We start from the raw sequence: 19247 nt of genomic DNA, 5'->3' as shown, positions 1-19247 counted from the left end.
CAAGGGGTAACGGGTACAAGTTACTCCCAGGGAGATTCCGATTGGACACGAGAGGTAAATTTTTCACAATGAGAACAGTCAATCATTGGAATAATCTCCCCGGGAAGTGGTTGACTCCGCTACGCTGAACATGTTTAAGACTCAGCTGGACATGGTGCTGGGCCATCTCATCTAGATTGTGCTAGAAAGGTTGGACCAGATGATCCTCGAGGTCCCTTCCAACCTGGTATTCTGTGATTCTATGACTAAAGTAACAAGTAGGGACTATAGAAAACGTTGCTCCAAGGATAAGAGCAGCCCTGCCCATGCTCACAAAAGCATTTATAGCGTACTCCAGCTTCCCTCTCTCCACCATACGCAAAACTAGCCAGCTGCCTACATGCAACTTCAAGTACTACGGAGAAAAAAACGAAGACTCAGATGCATTATTCAGCATGCAGGAAGGCTTTGACATAAAGAAAATTACTGCACTGAAGGAAAAACAGTGCCTATTTAATGAGCAACGCATGCAGAGGATGAGCCTACTCACAGGAGAGTGAAACTGAAAAGGAGAAAGGTTGAAAGCTGAAAAGAAACCTCCATAGCTGCCTGGAAGCTGCCAGGCAGAGGCAGGCCAACCAGAAACGTAGTGGAGATGGATTTTCCTTTCATGAGGGGAAAACATTAAAGTTTTATTGAACACCAAAGTGCAAAAATGCAATAGGAAAACAACCCCCAGACACAGCACCTCAGGAGAAATTCCACTACTCGCTCTCAGCGAAGAGCAGGTAAGTTTCTCACAAGGGCCCAACCTTTGGATACATGAAGTTGTGTTTAGCTCTTCGGTAAAACGAGGATTGTCGGATCAAATACATTGGAATAGGATCTTGCTCATTTCCTTTTCTGAAAAGTTAAAACAGATTTTTACAGAGACTTTATTTTCAATCTTACAAAATAATCATTGCATTCTACAACAGCTTTTAGCCCAGCAACCAAGTTCTTGTGTAAAATAGTACAAAATTTTGTCTAGATTTCCATACCAAGTTTTAGGGAACATGACCTACATGAACATGCAAGGAACCGACTTGACAGAAGATAGCTCCCTCAGCTGGAGCTGCATAATTTTTACTTTTTAGTTTAATTCAACTAGTAGAGTCATTAAGTATGTAACTAAATTATATTTGTATAACACCACAGTAATCTAATTTTCTTATTTTAACTTTACTGTTCACTACTATGTTCTGAAGTTCTTTACTACCACATAGCTTGCTTATTGAGAATAACAAGAAGCAACCAGATCAGAGGGAGAAGGGAGCAAACTGAAAGCAGCATAAGGCATTGCCCATTACCTGCCTTAAAGAAACACGGAAAACACCAGAGACAGACAACTGCCAACTAGCTGGAGATATATCCAGCATCTGCCTATATTAGAACATAACTACAATAAAAATGAAAACTAGACTACAGTTTGCCACTGCATCATTTCTCCTTCAACTTTAATATTGTACGCAATGTGGAGACAGATATGGGCCATACAGGATAAGACTGAATAATATTCTGCCTTTAATTTATAAGTGTTAATGCACCTGTAATCTGCAATTACAGATCCATAACATTTGATATACTAATACCAGAAGTGTTATTGTAAAGAACCATTCACTCCTCATCTCAAGGTTAAATACTCACCCCTCTCAAGAGATTTGAACATTTCTCTCTGTCCACACTACATAAAAAAACCAAAAAGGACATAAGTGATTAAAGAAATAAGGAATGAGGTAGCCAAGAGATTTTAACAAAATCTCTAAGCACTAAACTAAGCACTAAGAGGAAGCCTGACCTCATCTGCATTTGCCTTACAGAGAAAAAGTCATCCTTTGCTGAAACACTGCTCTAAACACGACTAAAAATCGTCACTTCCAGAAAACAAAGAAAAACAATTTTCTTTTCACTGATAAGCAGCTATGAAAAGAAGGCATCTTTGCATTTTCTTGGTTCTGCTTTATGTCATAATTGCATGTTATGAAGATTAAACATCCAAAACCCTTAAGGGCTCAGATGTTAGTGTGAAAAAAATTGAAGGGTTATAACTCTCCCTCACTTAAACCTTACAATGAACACTGGCAAGAGGATGTCAATGATGCCACTAGCCTAGCACGTTTTCAACCTTCAAAAGACAGCTGTTAAAAAACAAACAAACCCAAAACACAACAACAAAAAAGCCAAAAAACCCAAACAAACCCACCTTTGAAAGAAACTTCAAAATCCATGTTTAACAGCACTGAGTTAAAATACTAAATAGTCTAAAAATTAAAATACTAAATCTTAGAAGTCCAGGTTTCAGAAAGCTCATGGAATCTCTTTAGGAATAAGGTCCTCTAATTCACGCCACAATAATTTAAGGTTCAGTTAGTGTCAAGCAGCATTATTTCTTAAGGGCTTTTCTCAGACAGATTATATGTCAAATAGATTTAACCCCAGAGATGTAACATGATCTTATAATAGTTATGACTAAATTACAAGTTTTAAAGTAGACAGCCATCAAAGTAAGGGGAACAGGCAATCGTGGATTCAGGAAATGTACATTCCCCCATAGTCAGCTAATGGCAACTTTAATAGGATGTGATGGATTTTTCTCCACCAGGAGAAAATACTGCCTGCATTTCTGCTTCAACAACCCACGCCAGCTGACTAATGGAGTTATATTTTTGTCTCGTATGAGGACGGTTACTTGCCCATCCTCTAGCAGTTGCAGAATGAAACGTTAACAGCAGCTGTGGGGCGAACAGAAAAGCTGCTCTATTTGGTAGCCAAGATCCCAAGTACAGGCCTTTCCCCTCGAACAGTGGAGCTCATTTTCTGTCACAGCGTGACGAAAAAACACAGCACAGAACAAGGCCACTTTTAGGGCTTAAAAGTAGCTGACTGAAGATACTTTTAAGGAGTAATAAATCTTCATGGGGAGGAAAACTAAAGGATTCACATGAATTAAAAAATAGGGTTCTTGGATAGATAAGAGCCCTTGGGAGCTTAGAAGAAGTTGTTGGAAAGAAATACTGGTGGATCAAAACAGGTTTCTTAAAACAACTCTTATCAAATACTATTAAATATAAAAACTCTTTACCTTGGCATAATAACAATCCTAATCATAACAGACCAATCCCAAAGAAACACTTCTGCCACACTACTGAATAATCAGCATATGCCTGCAACTAGAAACATCTTTTTATGCAAGCACTTGGGCTTCAGTCCTGCAAAAATTTAAATATATCACTCTGAGTAGACCTACAGATCTCTGTGGAAGTCTGCAAAGTTTATCACACACATAAAAGCTAACGCATATTTATAAGTCTTGCAGGATAATTGCTTTTGGCAGAATATAAATAACATTGCTCTAATGTGTTTCAGCATCATGGTCTCCTGCCTTAAGAACCAGGCATTCTGGTGAAGCCTGTCATTCTTCATATAAAGAGTGGCAGCTGCATAGCCCATAGAGACATTTAAACTTCTCTTTGCATTTTCTTTAAAGTTTCAGAATAGTGTTTGGGCATTCTTTAAAAGTAGCAAGAAAGCTAACAAGTGAAGCCGATAAAAATTGCCCAGAAATGCTTTCTTACTAGTGCCATGGATACCACTGGTAGGACTGGAAGCAATTCTTAGACAAACTATCTATAGCTTCCAACACTTCCAAACAGTACATCAATTAGGCTGTGGAGTTTACTAGGTATTTTTCCAGAACCCAATGCACTGGGTGACAGGGCAATAACTCAATATGAGAAGCAGTCTTAATAAAGGACTCTAATGTTCACTGTACTATACTTCAATGAAAAAGCTTAAAAATCTGTTACAAGAAGAGCTTTCAAATAGCAAGACAGGCATCTGAAATAATTTTAGAAACTTAATGCCGGTACTTTGCCTAATTGACTTTTAAATGCATACATAAAACTAGGCCTTAGATTTCTCTCCTTGTCAGTCGTCTTTATCTTTCCAGCATTGTCTTACTGTCTCCATTGCCTTTCATTTTAACTTCTAGCAAGGATAAACTTGAGCAAAGAAAGGGAACTTTGGTAACTGTCAATGCCATTGAGAATTAAAAGAATGGTATATATCACCTCCTGCAGTCACTACTGCTTCTGCGAGCCCCAGCTGGAACAGCAGATCTGTCTTGGCAGAAGGCCCAGCTCTAATAAGGGGAAAGGAATTAATATATTTTGTAGACATAGGTAGCTCTTACAGCAGGTTTACTTTTGCCCTTCCATTCCCCCCCCCCCCCCCTTATTTTCATTTGATACCTTCATCTCTCTAATCCCACCTTGAAAAAACAAGACAGTTTCACTGATGATACATCTTAAGATTTTACAGCTGAGAAAGGGTTGCATGCAACAAGAGCAGCCCTGGGGTAATTTACTTCTAAGAAATTGTCTGCAAGAAGTCTGACAATACTAACAGCAATGAGGGGAAAAAAAGTAATTTAAAATACTCAGCAGCTCTCTCAAATCCATATGATTTCACATTTACAGCTTGCATTGCCTTGGCCAAAATAACCAGTTAGAAATTCCTTGCATTCAGTTGATTTCTATTAAGCGCATTTTGTTTTGCGTACAAAAATGACAGATAGACCTACCAGTAAATGGAACACACAGATAAATTTTGAAGTATTTACCTGATTTTAATCAAGAAATCCTTTGTTTGCACCTCAGATATATCTAGTGTAAAGTAGCATTTAAAAAAAAAAAAAGCCGCTTCAAAGTATTGATGAGCCAGCCCTGACTGAATGGAGACTGAAGGAAGGCGACACAGGCGATCCCCTCCTCACTTCATGAGGTCCTCGTTCAAAGCCAAAGCCCAAGAGCACCAGCACCTCCCAATCCCCTTTCTCCTTCTGCTAAAACACTACTTTAGCACCAGAAAGCAAGCAGCTGACATTGACATGACCATAAACTCAATGCACTTCCTAACAAAACTGCATTGCTAAGATTCTCCTTAGAACATCATGCTTACCATTTTATCTCATCACCTTATTCACATGGTTCTTGTGAGACAAGCCGTTTCAAGAAAAGAAATACCCATGCAGTACATAATGGTCTGAAATACTCTTGTTTAGATACTAAGACTAATTTCAAGTTCTAACATGCAAACATGAACAGCAAACTATACCAAAAGATTAAAACTGAATAATCTGGCATAGCAGTTTCTGATGCCTGAAAACACAACACTTGTATTAAGAACAGATAAGCCATCCAAAACTAAATTGCTGATAAAGGAAAATGAAGTCCTACGAAACAACTGCATGGTAAACTCTTCCACCAAACAATCAAGAAACAAATAATGTATTTCAGCTCAAACTTCCTGATGAGGAAATAGATGCATATGGAATTTAACCAAGTATAGCAAGTAGAAAAGTCAGAGAAAGGATGTCAACAAGAATTTCTGCCAGATCCTTCATGGCAATTCTTATGTTTTTATGTAAAGCATTAATATCTTACGGTAATAGCAGCATTAACATCTTAAGACAATAAAATATAGTACTAAATCATTATTTATTTGTGATGTCCTTGGAGCACTTTGTACAGATATTAATTGCATCTCTGAAGATCTTTAATATCTCAGTTATCAAGTTTCTTGAACATTTTCAAAGGAAGATTTCCAATCCCCAAAAAGGAGAAACTGTAACTGACCTCTTGGTAGTTTTCAAGTAGTTCTGAACTATCATCTGCCTTGTCACAAAAACTTCCCCAAACCATTCCAAACCACGTATCTGCTTTACCATTAAAAAGCAAACAAGTGAGCAGTTAAGTTCCGTGGATTTTAAATAAATCTACTCCCACACTTCCTCATTAACTAATCTAAACTGTAAATTTGCTTTAGATGCTTTAAGAGGTGGCTATTAACTACATAGAGACAAAGTTATTTTGTGTGTCAAAATGACAGCACCAGTGCTGTTTATTTAGTGAAAACTGGATTTGTCAGTGTTGGTAAAATGCAGGGCATTAATGGAATTCTTTTCATTTCTATTTTAAATGGCTTGTGTACTTATGTAACTTTATTTAGCTTATTCTGAAACACTTCACAGGTTAACAGAAAGGATGTGGGGAAAAACAAACAAATACCCAAACCCTTCTGAAGAGTTAAGTATTTCAAATTATGCAAATAGCCTATCAAAAAACATTAAAACAAACCCACCCATAGCACGTATCAGTTATACCACTACAAAACTTCATACCATTTGGGAGAGGGGGCATTTAAAAAAAAGTTCTGATTTACATCTCTTAAAAACACCCACAGAATTATGAATATTTGCTTGTGAGTACCCTTTTCTGCATAGTTTTACAAAGGAGCATCAACTTCCAGACCTTCAGAGCTACAGACAGGTAGTTTCATGCAATCCCAAATAGTATCATTAATACTGAATTAAACTTAATTCCTGTGGATCTTGGAACCTTGCTTGGTAGCAGCCTCAACCACCAGATTGGGCAACTGCTGCTGCAAGGCTTCGTATTGAAATAAATAAACCACACACAAAACATTTTCCTTTGTGAAGGAAATGGTATATAATGGAGCTCAAGAGACTGAAGATGAATGAACAGAAGTTTCATCACCAGGAAAAAACAAACCCTAAAAAAAGTTATAGACAGAAGTAATACATAATCCTTCCTACTTCTGCTGTCAGATATTAGAGCAATTTCTGATCGTGATCTCTATGAAAGTTAAAGGCACACAACTACTTCCTGGCTATTTAAACCTTGAGAAGTATCAATCTCAGCTTCTTGTGATCTACTGGAATAATGCACAAAAAAAAAAAAAAAAAAAGGTTAGACCAAGAGAACTTCCCACTTCTTGACCAGCATTGTTATTGCCAAAGGACATATCCCAAACTCAAACAGAAGCAATTCCTGACAAAATTATTTGCTGAGCAACTCATTGTGGAGGAAAGTAAGAATAGTCATTTGGAGAACACCATTTTCCAGTGTAAATAAAGACAACAGAAGCTGCATCCTACTGAAAACACGATACAACCAAACCGATTTTCTTGGTTAATGATAAAAGCTTGAACAGCATCTTTCAATTTAACTGTTAAGACTGCATTTCTTGGGAATCAAATATACGATTTTATTATCTAGACAAAATAAGGGAATATTTGTCTCAGCCGAGGAATACCAAAACTGCAAAAAATCCCCTCTCACCAAATACACCCTAGATCATAGATATTAATGCTGCAACTGAGAAATGACAGTTATGCTTTCTCCACTGTAAAATATCTAACTACAAGTTAGACAAGAAACAAAAAAATGTAGAAAGCAGATCCTTTATACTGTAGGATACTATGATTTCTGCACTATTTTGTTGCAATTGCCTTGGAAATAAACTGTGAAGCAACCTCAGAAAAGCTGGCCAAAATTACTCTTGCCCTGGAGAAGTGACACTTGTTCCTTCCTTTGACATGTAAAAGTTAATTAGGATTTTTCTTGCACCTTCTCTTCTGAAATGATCTTTTCCTGAAGCACATGGCAGAGATTGGGATCATCGTGCCTTATTTGGGATGACACATTGACCAAAGCTCATTGTTTGCATCCTCCAGCTGGAAGGAGCATGAGGACCTTAAAGCTTACTTAAAGCTTTTACTTCATCTGTTGAGTTTCAGTTGTGGGGGGTCAAGCTCACGCAGCACAGATTTAGTAAAAGATAGAAGAGCCAGTCCTATACCTCCCAGTAGCTGCTCAGGCCTAAAAAAAAAAAAAAATCAGCTGAAATAACAGATCTGGTAAAATTATTTCCATTTAGTCCACAAGTCTAATCCATACATTTTGATTTTGTTCAGAAAAGAAGCTATACATGTAATTGTAGTTATACATGTAATTTCTAGTTCAGAAAGATTTGTTCACAAATGTCAAAAAAGTTGAATTTTCTGTAGTGGAGAAGTCACTCAACAGTGATTTTCAACATTTTTGTAATGTCTTCTCCTTTCACTGCGGAAAGGAGGAAGAACTCGTAGCCTGTGGGAAGTATTCTGTCTTTCTACAGCAAAGGAAACACATGTTTTTATTTGGGTTATGTTTTTGTTGTCCCAGAGTGGCAAAAAACAGGCTTCTTGCTAGCATTGCTCAAGGGTAAAACCCTGGTATTAAGACCTATAAGGGTGCTCAGTGGGCCAGTCAAAATGTCTCAAAGAGACACTAACCAGTGTCTTATTTTCCAGAGAAGCTTTTTCGGATAAGCTGTATGAGAACACTAATACAGAGAAATGCTCAGAAAAATGCTGCCTAAAATGCTAAAAACAAAACAAAACCTACAAGGATGGGTTTCTCTAAAAGCCAATGCATTTCAAAACACAGAAAAATATGCCACTTTCAGCAGTAAAAAAAGAAAAAAATATACACAAATAACAAAATAACTAATGCAAGAAAACTACAGTTTTAAAAAGGTACAGCAGAGAAGGAAAAAGAAGGGAGAACCTGAAAAGCTCCTCTAATTAGACAACTGAGCTTATCACTTTTCCCCTAGTTAACCACAACTTACTCCAGAAGAAGGAGAATAGAAGGCCCCCACAGGAAACTACACTATACTAAACTAATAGCACTCTAAATCTATGTCTTGTTCTGGAATCGCTTCCTTGAACAGACCTGCTCTTCATCCAGAATTCTACTAGTAGATGAAGAAGAGGTCATATTTTCTACCTTGCTTCAGGGGAATGAATGTTGACATATTCCCCCTTTGCAGGCAGCCATAACAGAGAAATGAAAGGTAGTGAATTCCTGCACTGTCAACCTAGGGAGTTCAAAGAAAAACGAAACTGGTTTTGTATCAGTGACAAACATAAACATGCTTGCACAAGCATCTCCTTTACACTGTGCAGAGCACCCTAAGTATATGACGTAAAACACTTAAAAGCATGTGATAAGGCAACACTACTTCAGCTTCTTCTGAAACCATTTCCAGAAAGTCCTCTTCATCCCCCAAACAACCTGAAAACAGAGAAGCGTCTAATCCCATCACAAGATTCCCTCAGCCTGCCTGTAGCCAAGAGGCTGGGGTGGAAGTATGGTCACGGACTCAATTTTCAGCACCCCAGGAAAACGCTTAACTGATTTCTGCAAATCCTCCATTACCTAACGCGGGGTTGTTAACATGCACGATTCTTTTCCATCACCATAGTAACAAAGCACGTACATTTTAAGGTGCATATGGGGGCTCTTCTAGAGGATGTGTCAAGTTGAATACAGCTAAGACAATATAAGATATTTTAAGCTAGACCCGTTCAGTACAAATACAGAAAGCATGAAAGTACTATGCTAGAGATCACCACAGGACTGTTTAAGCAGTAGTTACACATCCATTAAAAAGTTTTCTGGAGGCTGAAAGAAGCAGATGATGAAGCAAGACTCAGGACATTTATGGGCCTTAATGCATAAAAACAGGTGTGTAATAACAGCCTGATTTTAGACACTGTCTCTAACTTCTTCGGGAACCACAGAGCAGAACATGGTAAAAAATTTTAAGAACAATACACTTTACCTACCTGTTGCCAAAAAAAAAAAAAAAAAAAAGGAGGCGGAAAAAAGAACTAATTAGAAAAACATATTTACTGATTAAGAAATGACAAGCAACTGGCATTTTCGTTTCAATGAGTACTTTGCAAGTACTTTGCACTTACATGCCTGAAGCAGGACACTATTCCTGTAGGATACACGAGTGACACCACAGAAATCCAGGCTTAATGGTAATCCGTATGTTAGGTGCCACCACAGCAAATATGCCCATTCATGCCAACAGCCTAACTGGTGCTCTGCGACTAGCATGCTAGATGCACATATCCCATAGTGGCATGACTTCTCATAAGAGATGTCATTATCGCCTTAAAAGAACCAAACCAAAAGCAAGTTCAACATAACAAATGTATTATTCGCCCTAATAACTTCTCATACTACACTAGAGAGAGAGCTTCCAAATTGTGGGGAAAAAAAAAAACAACACCAAACCCCCAACTTTCAGATAAGAACTAAGAAAATCACGCTAGCAGAAAGAATATAAGAAACAGCATGCTACAAGTCTGGATAGAATTACAGCAATATTACCAACATCTGAAATACTCCCATAGTTGAAATCTGAAGATTAAAGACCAAACCCAGACTAAACTGCAGAAACAAACAAACAAACAAACCCCTAACAAACCTGTTAGAACACTGCTTTACTTTTCAATATTAGTATTTATTGAATTTTAATGCTTATTAAGATGCAGCCTTCCATTACACGGCACTACCTGCGCCTGATCAGAAGGTGCAGTCCTCTTCTCTGGCACAGGATGAGCAGTGTATGAGGCAAGGGGCTGAAAAAAAGAAAACAGGCGTTTCCTCCTGGTGAAGGTTTGAGAGCAGAACTCAGGTAATCTGATTATATTCCTGGCTCTGTCTCATTATCCAAATTCATACCCCCCGGCCACATGGATTATATTTGCACAAACAATCTCAGTTCTCAAGCCTGAAAATCCCCAAGCATTTCATTTTACACTTTGCATTCCCTTGGCATACTCATTATGTACCACTGGTACCACCAATCATAATTTATTCTACAGTTTGTTTGGTTTTTTTTTTTTCCTTAAAATCTTGCAAAATTAAAGTAAGAGAAAGCAACCCCAAAATTTTTTTGCATAATGTCAGTAGCACAGATGAGTAGCATTTGAACTACAAGTGGAACTTGTAATGAGATAGATAATTGCCCCCTGAAGAGGGCAAACATAGCTACCTAAGTCTACCCTACTAGGAAACTTGCAATCTATTCTTGGTCTTAGGGAGCAAAGACCAGTGATTAGCAACAGTAACTAGTGCTTAAAAACATACAGGTTTGGTACATAAGGTCATCACTTACGTAGATTAAAAAAACTCAGGATTTCCCATTTTAAATGTACTTCGTATTAAGGCATGCTGTACTGGGATCCAGAGTAAGCATGCCATGCACAGAACGAAATACCTGGAGCACAGAGTACTTCATCACGTCTGAGAGGCTGAAAAGTTTCTAGGAAGCTACACAAAAATCCCTAAATCAGAGCAGGCTCTGTAGTCCCACCTTTCACTACCCTTACTTAATCCTTTCAAAAGGTTAAAGAGAGAGAAATCACTTCTGCCCTCAAGGTTTATACCACTTCACCAAAACAGTTCTGCACAATTTCTGAAAGAAAAAAATCCCAGGCAGGAATCCTCAGCGAGAGTTATATCTTACCAATTCTGGGTTTATTTAGAGAAGGCAGTCAGCCTCAGTAACAATTTTTAATAAACCTGACACTAGTTTTCAGTACTTACTTGTTTTATTAATGAAATTCTTGATACTTCTTGCTATGCTTGTTTATTCACAGCATTTGACTTTAGTAAAGCTGAAATAAATCAGTTTCATTTTTGCTTTTACATACTTCCGTTAGTGTCGCAACGCCTCGGTACAAGTCAAGGAAAAATGGTAATTGTCAATAGTTGTCAGATCATCTTGGGGAAGACCTATTTATTTGGTACTGTTTTTCTGGAGTTTCTTCTTTAGAAAAAAAGGACAACTCTTCCATAGACTTTAATGACACCTGCACTCGCAAACCACTCAAGCCAAACGTCAGCTCACAGAATTTCTTTAGTGGTTCTGAACAGGTAAGTGTTTGACTCACTGTAGCAGAAGTATGGATTACAAGATTTCCTCACCCAAATAAAATATCGCAAACAGCAGTAGTCAAAATTTTCACACACAAGAATGAACACATCTGGTGGGGGGGAAGAAAGGGAAAGAAAAAAAAAAAAAAAAAGATCTTTACCACCTCATTTTTAAGATGGTTTAGATGTTTCAACAGTACACATTTAGGGATTTCTTGTGTAGCACACATGAAAAATATTTTCTTCTGAATGGAAACTTGGTATCAGGCAGCAATGCAGAACGGAGCACAGTAGCTGCTGAAGCTTCTATGGCCTATTTTCCCTGTTTGAATTGAAGTATTTACTGTCATATGACAGTGAGTTCTTAGAGAAAAAATGCTTGTGATCTCCCTGCGTATATAGATGCATTTATCATCATTATATTGGGGGTTTTTTTTATTATTATTCATTTTCCCTACCTTATTTGGAGCATTGGGAATTAGGGCCTGCAACTGGGTGTAGCAAGTCAGTTATTATTTAATTGGAGCCACATTTATAAACAATTTTAGTACTCAAAGCACTTAAATGCACATTTTTTGTCCCTTAGCATATCTAAAGATTTGTTGGTAATTTTTTTTTTTTTAAATTCTTTTCTTGTCATACATAGGAGAAAAACAGTGAATATAAAGCTCTGAATATAAATGAATGAATATATATTCTTTTAACAAACTGGTATCACAGATATCAGCATCAACATTATGTAAAGATAAGCTTGAAAAGATGTGAAAACACATGCACTTAAAATGTCTGCTTACTTCCTACAAGTAAGTGCCATTCAACACCACCATAGTCTTAGATAGACTGATTACTATTACAAGTATTTTTCAAGTCGGAGCGATACCATGTTTACCCTGGTACCATATACCATAAAATATGTTAGCATATACAACATGATACCGCCTCATGTATGAGAAAAAACACAGGGAGTAGTGCCAGCCAACAGATTTTACTAGATCATAGTCTAAGCACTAGCAAAAAAATAATCTTCTCTTACAGAGTACAGGAAAAGTAAGTGCAACAAAAATATGTACTGGTATTGTCTTAAGTCTAGAAATATATGTTAATACAGCATACCAAAAAAGCATCCAGTCCCCTTCCTTCCCTCAAAAAACAAGCACCGTTGAAGATTATTTCTGCTCAATACCAAGACTGGTTAGAAGACACATCTAACGAAGTATTAGAAAGTATAAAAAATGTTGCAAATACGTTTACATCTTATTGGATTTTAATTTGGAATATTTCTATCACATTAGTCACCAATAATTAAATAAATACTTCACAAGTAGAAGTGCTTTCAGAAAGAGGAATGAATATTTTCAAGGGAGAGAAAGGAGGAACAAATTTCATATTTTCAGGGATCATTTAATTTTTGTTTACAAACAATTGCAGCTGCTCAGTAACTGTGCAAACTGCGCTAGTTAAAATTTGCTTGCTTAAATGTTGTTGCACATTAGAACAGAGAGGAAAAAGACAAAGATATGTCTATAATATATCCATAAAGAAACTGGGATCCTCAACAACATGGCAACTCCCAGCCATCTTTCAAATTCCTTTAAGGAAACTGCAACGTTCCAACCAAGAAAGAAGAACAAGAGGGAGAAAGCAGACATTTAAACATCAGAAGACACCATTTAAGACAACATACATTGTATGCCATATCATAGTTACTTTTTTTTTTTAATCAGGGGAGTAAAAACCAAAAACGACAAAAGTATTTCCTTTGTCTCCTTTTTAAACTTGTGTCAATATTCTGAAAAGTATTTTTTGCTTCTGATTTTTGTCATATCCCATCAAGTCATCACCAATGCATACGATTTCTCCAGACATACACAAAGAATGGGTAAATAACAAATAAAAATACCAGTGTTTAGCCTAAAAATCACCAGGAATGCCCTCAGCTTTAATCCTGTGACTTCCAATCCTGTCAGGATATATTCCTTTCAAGAAACATCTCTACTTTTAAACATAGGCTGATGTCCTCACTGCCACTTTAACACTTCAAGAACATTAACTTTTAAATGAATAAACAAGGCAAACACTCGTCATTTCTTAATTCAAATATTATCGCTGGCTCCAGTTATGCCAAAACATCCAGAAAGCATTTTTCTGCAATACCACAGTAATCAAGGAATGTTGCTAAGGTGAACCTTTTTTTTTTAAAAAAAAATTAAAACATTTCTTTAAATTAAAAAAACAAAACAAAACAAACACAAAAAACCTGACTCCCAGATTATGTAACATGCAAATTCAGCTTCACCTTCAAAATAGTGTCATGTAACATAAAGCCAAAGAGACAGCAAGAAGCAGTTGATAAGACTGGAAAAGCCTCCCCAGGACTCTATAAAGAACCATTCCCCCAAAAGAAAATATATCAGAATTGCAATGATTTCATATAATCAATTGGTTTAAAAGATGCTTTCCTTAAAAAAAAAAAAAAATTCTTACTTCTTTTTACAAATTCCTTACGTTAAGGGATAAAGAATTCCAAAGTCTATATATGCCCTAAATAGCAGAAAGAAAATGAGCCTGCTGAAAAGTGTTAAAATCCTCCCAGAACTAATAAAACCAAACCAGTTGGCTTTACTTTCTGCTATATGATTTCATGTTCATCTTTCAGTGTTTGGAATGTAATACAAGGAGTTCTGAAGCACAAATACAGTATAAAGGGTATTTTCATAAATATTGAAAGAAGACATGAATGTATCAAGTATTTCATTTTAGAAATTTAGTTCGGCTTTACTTTTTCAAATCAACACTTAAGGGTGTTTATAACATTATAAATCTAGAAGTTGTTAAGCACACAGCATTAGTATACTCTCCATGTTTCTTTAATTTATAATCTCTTGAATTAAATTATCTAGGAAAATGAGTATAAGATTATCTATATTTATGTAGCAAAACAATTAGCATATGACAGTCTGAATCTGTAAAAATACAATACGTAAAAACAACTCCGAATATAATTCAAGAGCACAAGCATTCCCTGAAAAAGAAAGAGGCCACCTGCAATACAGAGGAAAGTAAACAAACCAATAAAGCAGTGCTCCTACTTTTCAATAGCAGCAACTCAGACTCCATCTTAAGGCTGTCATCATTCATCCCTACTGAATGGGGACTACATAACGTAACAATTATTCTGTTTTACCTAACACTGAAATTCAGTAGCATTTCTAGACAGCAATAAAATCTGCCACCAAAACAGGAATTTGGTACAGTTCTTGCCAACCTGCCTGCTTTGACATTATTATGTCAAGTTGCACGAACAACAAATTGACCCACGAGTCCACAAATCCTACTAATGCCTTCATTTAAAAACTGATAGTATTTGTGAACACCACATTGTATTCACGCTGACCACACAGATTGCAAAACAGCACTGAGGGGGAAAAAAAATGAATTATCTGGAGATACAGAAACACTCTCATTTAACTAATATCTGACAAATACAATAACGTCGTTACAAGAACAATGTAAAAATTACCAACGAAGATTCATCCGTGGCAGTCAGACTTTTATAAGGCTGCCTTCCATACGTTCACGATTGACAAGAAACCTAGCAGTCCTTAATGCAGCTTTTTAATTCATCTTTCCTACCACCACTGAGACTTTAACATTATTAACTGAGGTCAAACTCTAGACACCGCAAATATTTATATCTTACTCCATAAAATGAAGTTTTATAAACATAGAATAATGCTCAATTACCAGAATATTCCCGGTAGCCACACTGACACAAAATGCATTGCAAAGTACCCGTATTCGCCCTTATACGCCAAGCGATTTGTTAATGAATTCAAGGCCATTGATGTCATCAATTATACTGATAAAATTAAACACAGTGAACTTTTAATATATGCTGAATTTCAATTTGTAGATCTGCCCTATTTTCACAAACGGTTTCTTTGGAGTTTCAATCATATTTCCCTATTATTTAAAGTGACATGCTTGTGCTACGTGGAAAATCAACCGAAGAGGAACGACGACTCTGGCCTCGCCAAAAACGCTGTCAAAAAAAGCAAATGAAACCGAGAAGAGAAATATTTTTCTTATTTTTTTTCTGATATTCTAATAACCAAAGTAAAAAAATCTGTTCTTTGAGAAAAAAAGCACTGTTTATAGTGTTTTGTAAGGTTATACACATTTAGCTCAACAGCCATAACAACACTGAATTAACTCAAACCAAATACTGTATGTGAGCTTTCCTTTCTCATTTTAAGTAAAGATTAGTAATCTTTCAGGTATTCTCTTAGATTGCACTAACAACAAAGCCTCCTCCACACCACGAATGTATAATTAAGGATCACCTTAGTGTAATTTGTTAAGGTAATGAAATAGTGTATTCATGAGCAGTGAACATCACCATTTTAACACTGGCAACCACAAAACAGTTACATCAAACAAATACATTGTCTGCTTCAGGGATCCTTCATCACTAAGTTTCATTCGATTTCATTTTTTTAAAGATGTCAAAATATTTAAAATCAAAGCTAATAAACTGTTTAGAGGTCAGTTTATGCTATATTAAAAACAATTCTCTGTTATTCTGATATTTCAGAGGTCTCTTCAGCCACAGCATAGGTTAAGGAAAAATGACGATAGCTAATCTGACATAAAATTCTCAAAGCAAATGGACAAAAATTAACTGCATTGCTGATTTCTATCAATTTAGTTGTCTTCACTGTTACCTGTATAATAGGCAACGTTTTCAGATGTCTCATTAGGTATGACTGACTTCCTTCTGCACTATGCTGATATCTTGCAGATGTAAGATGGTATTGTTCAATAAAATGTAAATTACCCAAAATGGATCAATATATTGTCTTAAAAAAACGTTCACAACAATGAATTTGAATTTCAGTATTTTATTTTTGAGGCAGTATTTCTGGAGGGGAAAACATTTCAACGTTTTCTGAATAAAACTCTTCCCTGCTTAAATGTTAGACGGTACAGCGAGAGGGTACTTCTGAACTAATGCTCCTTTACAGGAAAAGGACAAACACAAACCATAAAAACAAGTCCCTCGCCCCCCCCTCCATCTTTACAGTAGCTTCCCATGCTCGCAGCCATAAGCCCTCTTTCTGCTGCCCTCTCCGAGAAACCTGCCGGCCTGGCTGCCTCTCCCTTCCCATGCAGGTCTGATCTGCGAGGCTGCTGAATGCAGACACTGTACTGCACTGTGAATGGACAGCCAGGTATTTTATGAATGGAGCGGATCACGTGCTCCCAGCACCTCCCCGAGCTGATATTTCCCACATAACTGTGTCAACAAGCAGCGAACAGCACATATTAATACAGCAGGTCCCGGAGGCCGTCCTCCGACAGCCGCTGGCTGCAGGCTGGTCCTTAGCACAGGAGCAGCAGCTCTGGGCACTCTGCAGGGCAGGTTTTGCCGCAGGTCAGCGGTGATGACAGCAATTTTTTTTTTGGTCTTTTTTTTTTTTTTTTTATGAATGGAGATTGTGGTATGCAAATGAGAGCGATTCACAAAAAAGGAAACATGGCGGCGGCCCCGGCTCCCGGCCCCGCGGGCGCCGCAGCGGCTCCCGCCCGGCCCGGCCCGGCCCGCTCCGCGCTCCCCGGGCTCCGCTCCCCGGCGGGGCTCCGCTCCCCGGCGGGGCTCCTCGGGGATCAAAACGCCGTATTTTGGGGAGCGCGCGGGAGGGCGCGCAGGCTTTGCTCGGAGGAAGGCAGCGAAAGGGGAAACCCGTCTTTCCTGCCGGAGGAGACCCGCCCGCCCCCCGCCAGCCGGGCTGCTCTTCGCCCACCGACCGCCACCTGCGGAGAGAGCGGGCGCAAGGCTCCCTCCCCACCGCCATGGCCGCGGCCGGCACCCGCATCATTCATAAAATCAGCCCCAGCCAACACCGACATCGCGAATCGTAACGCCAAAGCTCGGGGACTGCAGCCATCGACCTTAAACTTCCCGATAATATTAAAAGTTTCAAAATACTTTATGTTTGGTTTTCAGTGCCATAAAGAAGTCGGATGTTTTCTGACAATTATTTATCTCCTCCGACCCAAAATGTATTTCAAAGACAGATCGTATGCCGGGGGATACAGCCGCACAGACACACATTCTCCTCTGGGTTTCCTCCAAACCAGTCACATTAAAAATATTAAAGAGATCCTCGAACTGTCCCCTTCCTCTTTTTTTTTTTTTTTTAAAATAAAGAAGTCCCAAGTGCTCATTAAAAGGGGGGAAAAAAAAAAAGGCTTTAGGGTAGGTTTAAGCTGTATTTACACTGACTGACTCATCCAATTAAAATTCAGGAGCAGTTTCCTGCAGGATGAAGCTCCCACACACTAGTTTCCATGTGAAATATCTACAAGTAATAGGATATTATCAGAGGTGGTACGTGCCGATACCTCTCTGGGCATGCAAAACCCACCTTCCCCCTCCAAGACACCAGCGTTACCTGCACGGTTTTCTACCGGGCTTTAATGAAACCAGGCTTTCCTGGCCGCTGGCTCGCAGCCCCTTCTAAACCAAGCTCCTTCACAAAGAGGGAGCTTCTGGGCTTCCCTGTACGCGAGCAGAAACGCGCAGCAGGCGCACGGCGAGGCCGGGACACGTACGTGCGCGGGCAGGGGCCCCCGCGGGGCGCGGAGCCGGGGGGACGCGCGGGCCCCGGCCCCGGCCCCGGCCCGATCCCGGGGCGCAGGGGCGAGCCGCCGGCGCGGCGCGGCGCGGGGGGAACGGCCGCTTACTCGTTGTTAGAAGTCGCCGTCTCTTCGCTCATTTTCTCCTCACCGCGATCCGACTGGGAGACGGAGCAGCACGGAGGCAGGCAGGGCGCAGCCAGAACTCACCAGAAACTTCACCATTGTTACCCCCCCGGTCCGCCGCCCCCGGCCAGGGCACGGGCAGTGTCTGAACTGGGGGGGAGGGCAAGGCGGGGGGAGAGCGATCTTTATCCTGGAAACACGAAATCCTGTTGTCCGGCGCTGGAGCGTATTTCCCCGTCTTTAGAGATGATGATGATGATGGTGAAGGTAGTGGTGGAAACAGCAGCAACAACCACGGATCTTCTGCTCTTGAGCGGCTCCCGGTTAAAGGGGAACAGAGTGGTGGAGACAAGGGAGGGCTCCCCGCCGCAAAAAGCTGCACCGCACCGTCCTCCCGCTGCAGCTCATCTCCCGCTGCAGCCGCCTTCGCTGCTGCCCTCCTCCTCCTCCTCCTCCTGCTGCTGCTGCTGCTGCTCGGCCGCCTCCCTGCCCGCCCGCCTCCCGCGCCCAGCCGGGGCAGGCGGCGGCGGCAGAAATTCCTCCAGACACCGGAGCCGCCACAGGCCGGGGCAGGCGGGGGGGGGAACGGGGGAAAGGGGGGCAGAGCGGCTCGGCTGGGCTCTCCCACCCCCTCCGAAGCGACGCCGAGCTCTGCGGAGGGAGGGCGAGCCGGCCCCCGGGAGAAGGCTGCTGACGGGGGGAGGGAGGCGTTTTAAACCAGCCCGGGGGTGGGAAGGGGGGGGACGGAGGAGAGCGAGGATGCGTCACGGCTGTTTGTGTGAGGAGAGGAGCGGGGAGGGGGGGCGAGAGGCGCTGCCAGGGCGAGCGAGGAGCCCCCGGCCGCGGGACGAGGGGGAGAGGAGGGAGAAAGCCCGCGGGAAG

The 19247-nt window shown here is 39.8% G+C and overlaps 1 protein-coding gene across 1 annotated transcript in view; it reads right to left on the bottom strand.

The window, feature by feature from the left end:
* Positions 1–18856, bottom strand: part of SPRED1 (sprouty related EVH1 domain containing 1) — a 60548-nt gene extending 41692 nt beyond the window's left edge. The window contains exon 1 of the mRNA XM_082316628.1: positions 18348–18856. Coding sequence (XP_082172754.1) covers positions 18348–18379 — 32 coding nt within the window. The 5' untranslated portion in view covers positions 18380–18856. The remainder of the gene's footprint in view (positions 1–18347) is intronic.
* Positions 18857–19247: the final 391 nt, after the last annotated feature.

The sequence above is a fragment of the Platalea leucorodia genome (assembly GCF_965183815.1).
Source record: "Platalea leucorodia genome assembly, chromosome: 7".
Lineage (NCBI taxonomy): Eukaryota > Metazoa > Chordata > Aves > Pelecaniformes > Threskiornithidae > Platalea > Platalea leucorodia.
The sequence above is the reverse complement of the archived record's forward strand: the minus strand, read 5'-3'. Positions and strand labels throughout refer to the sequence as shown.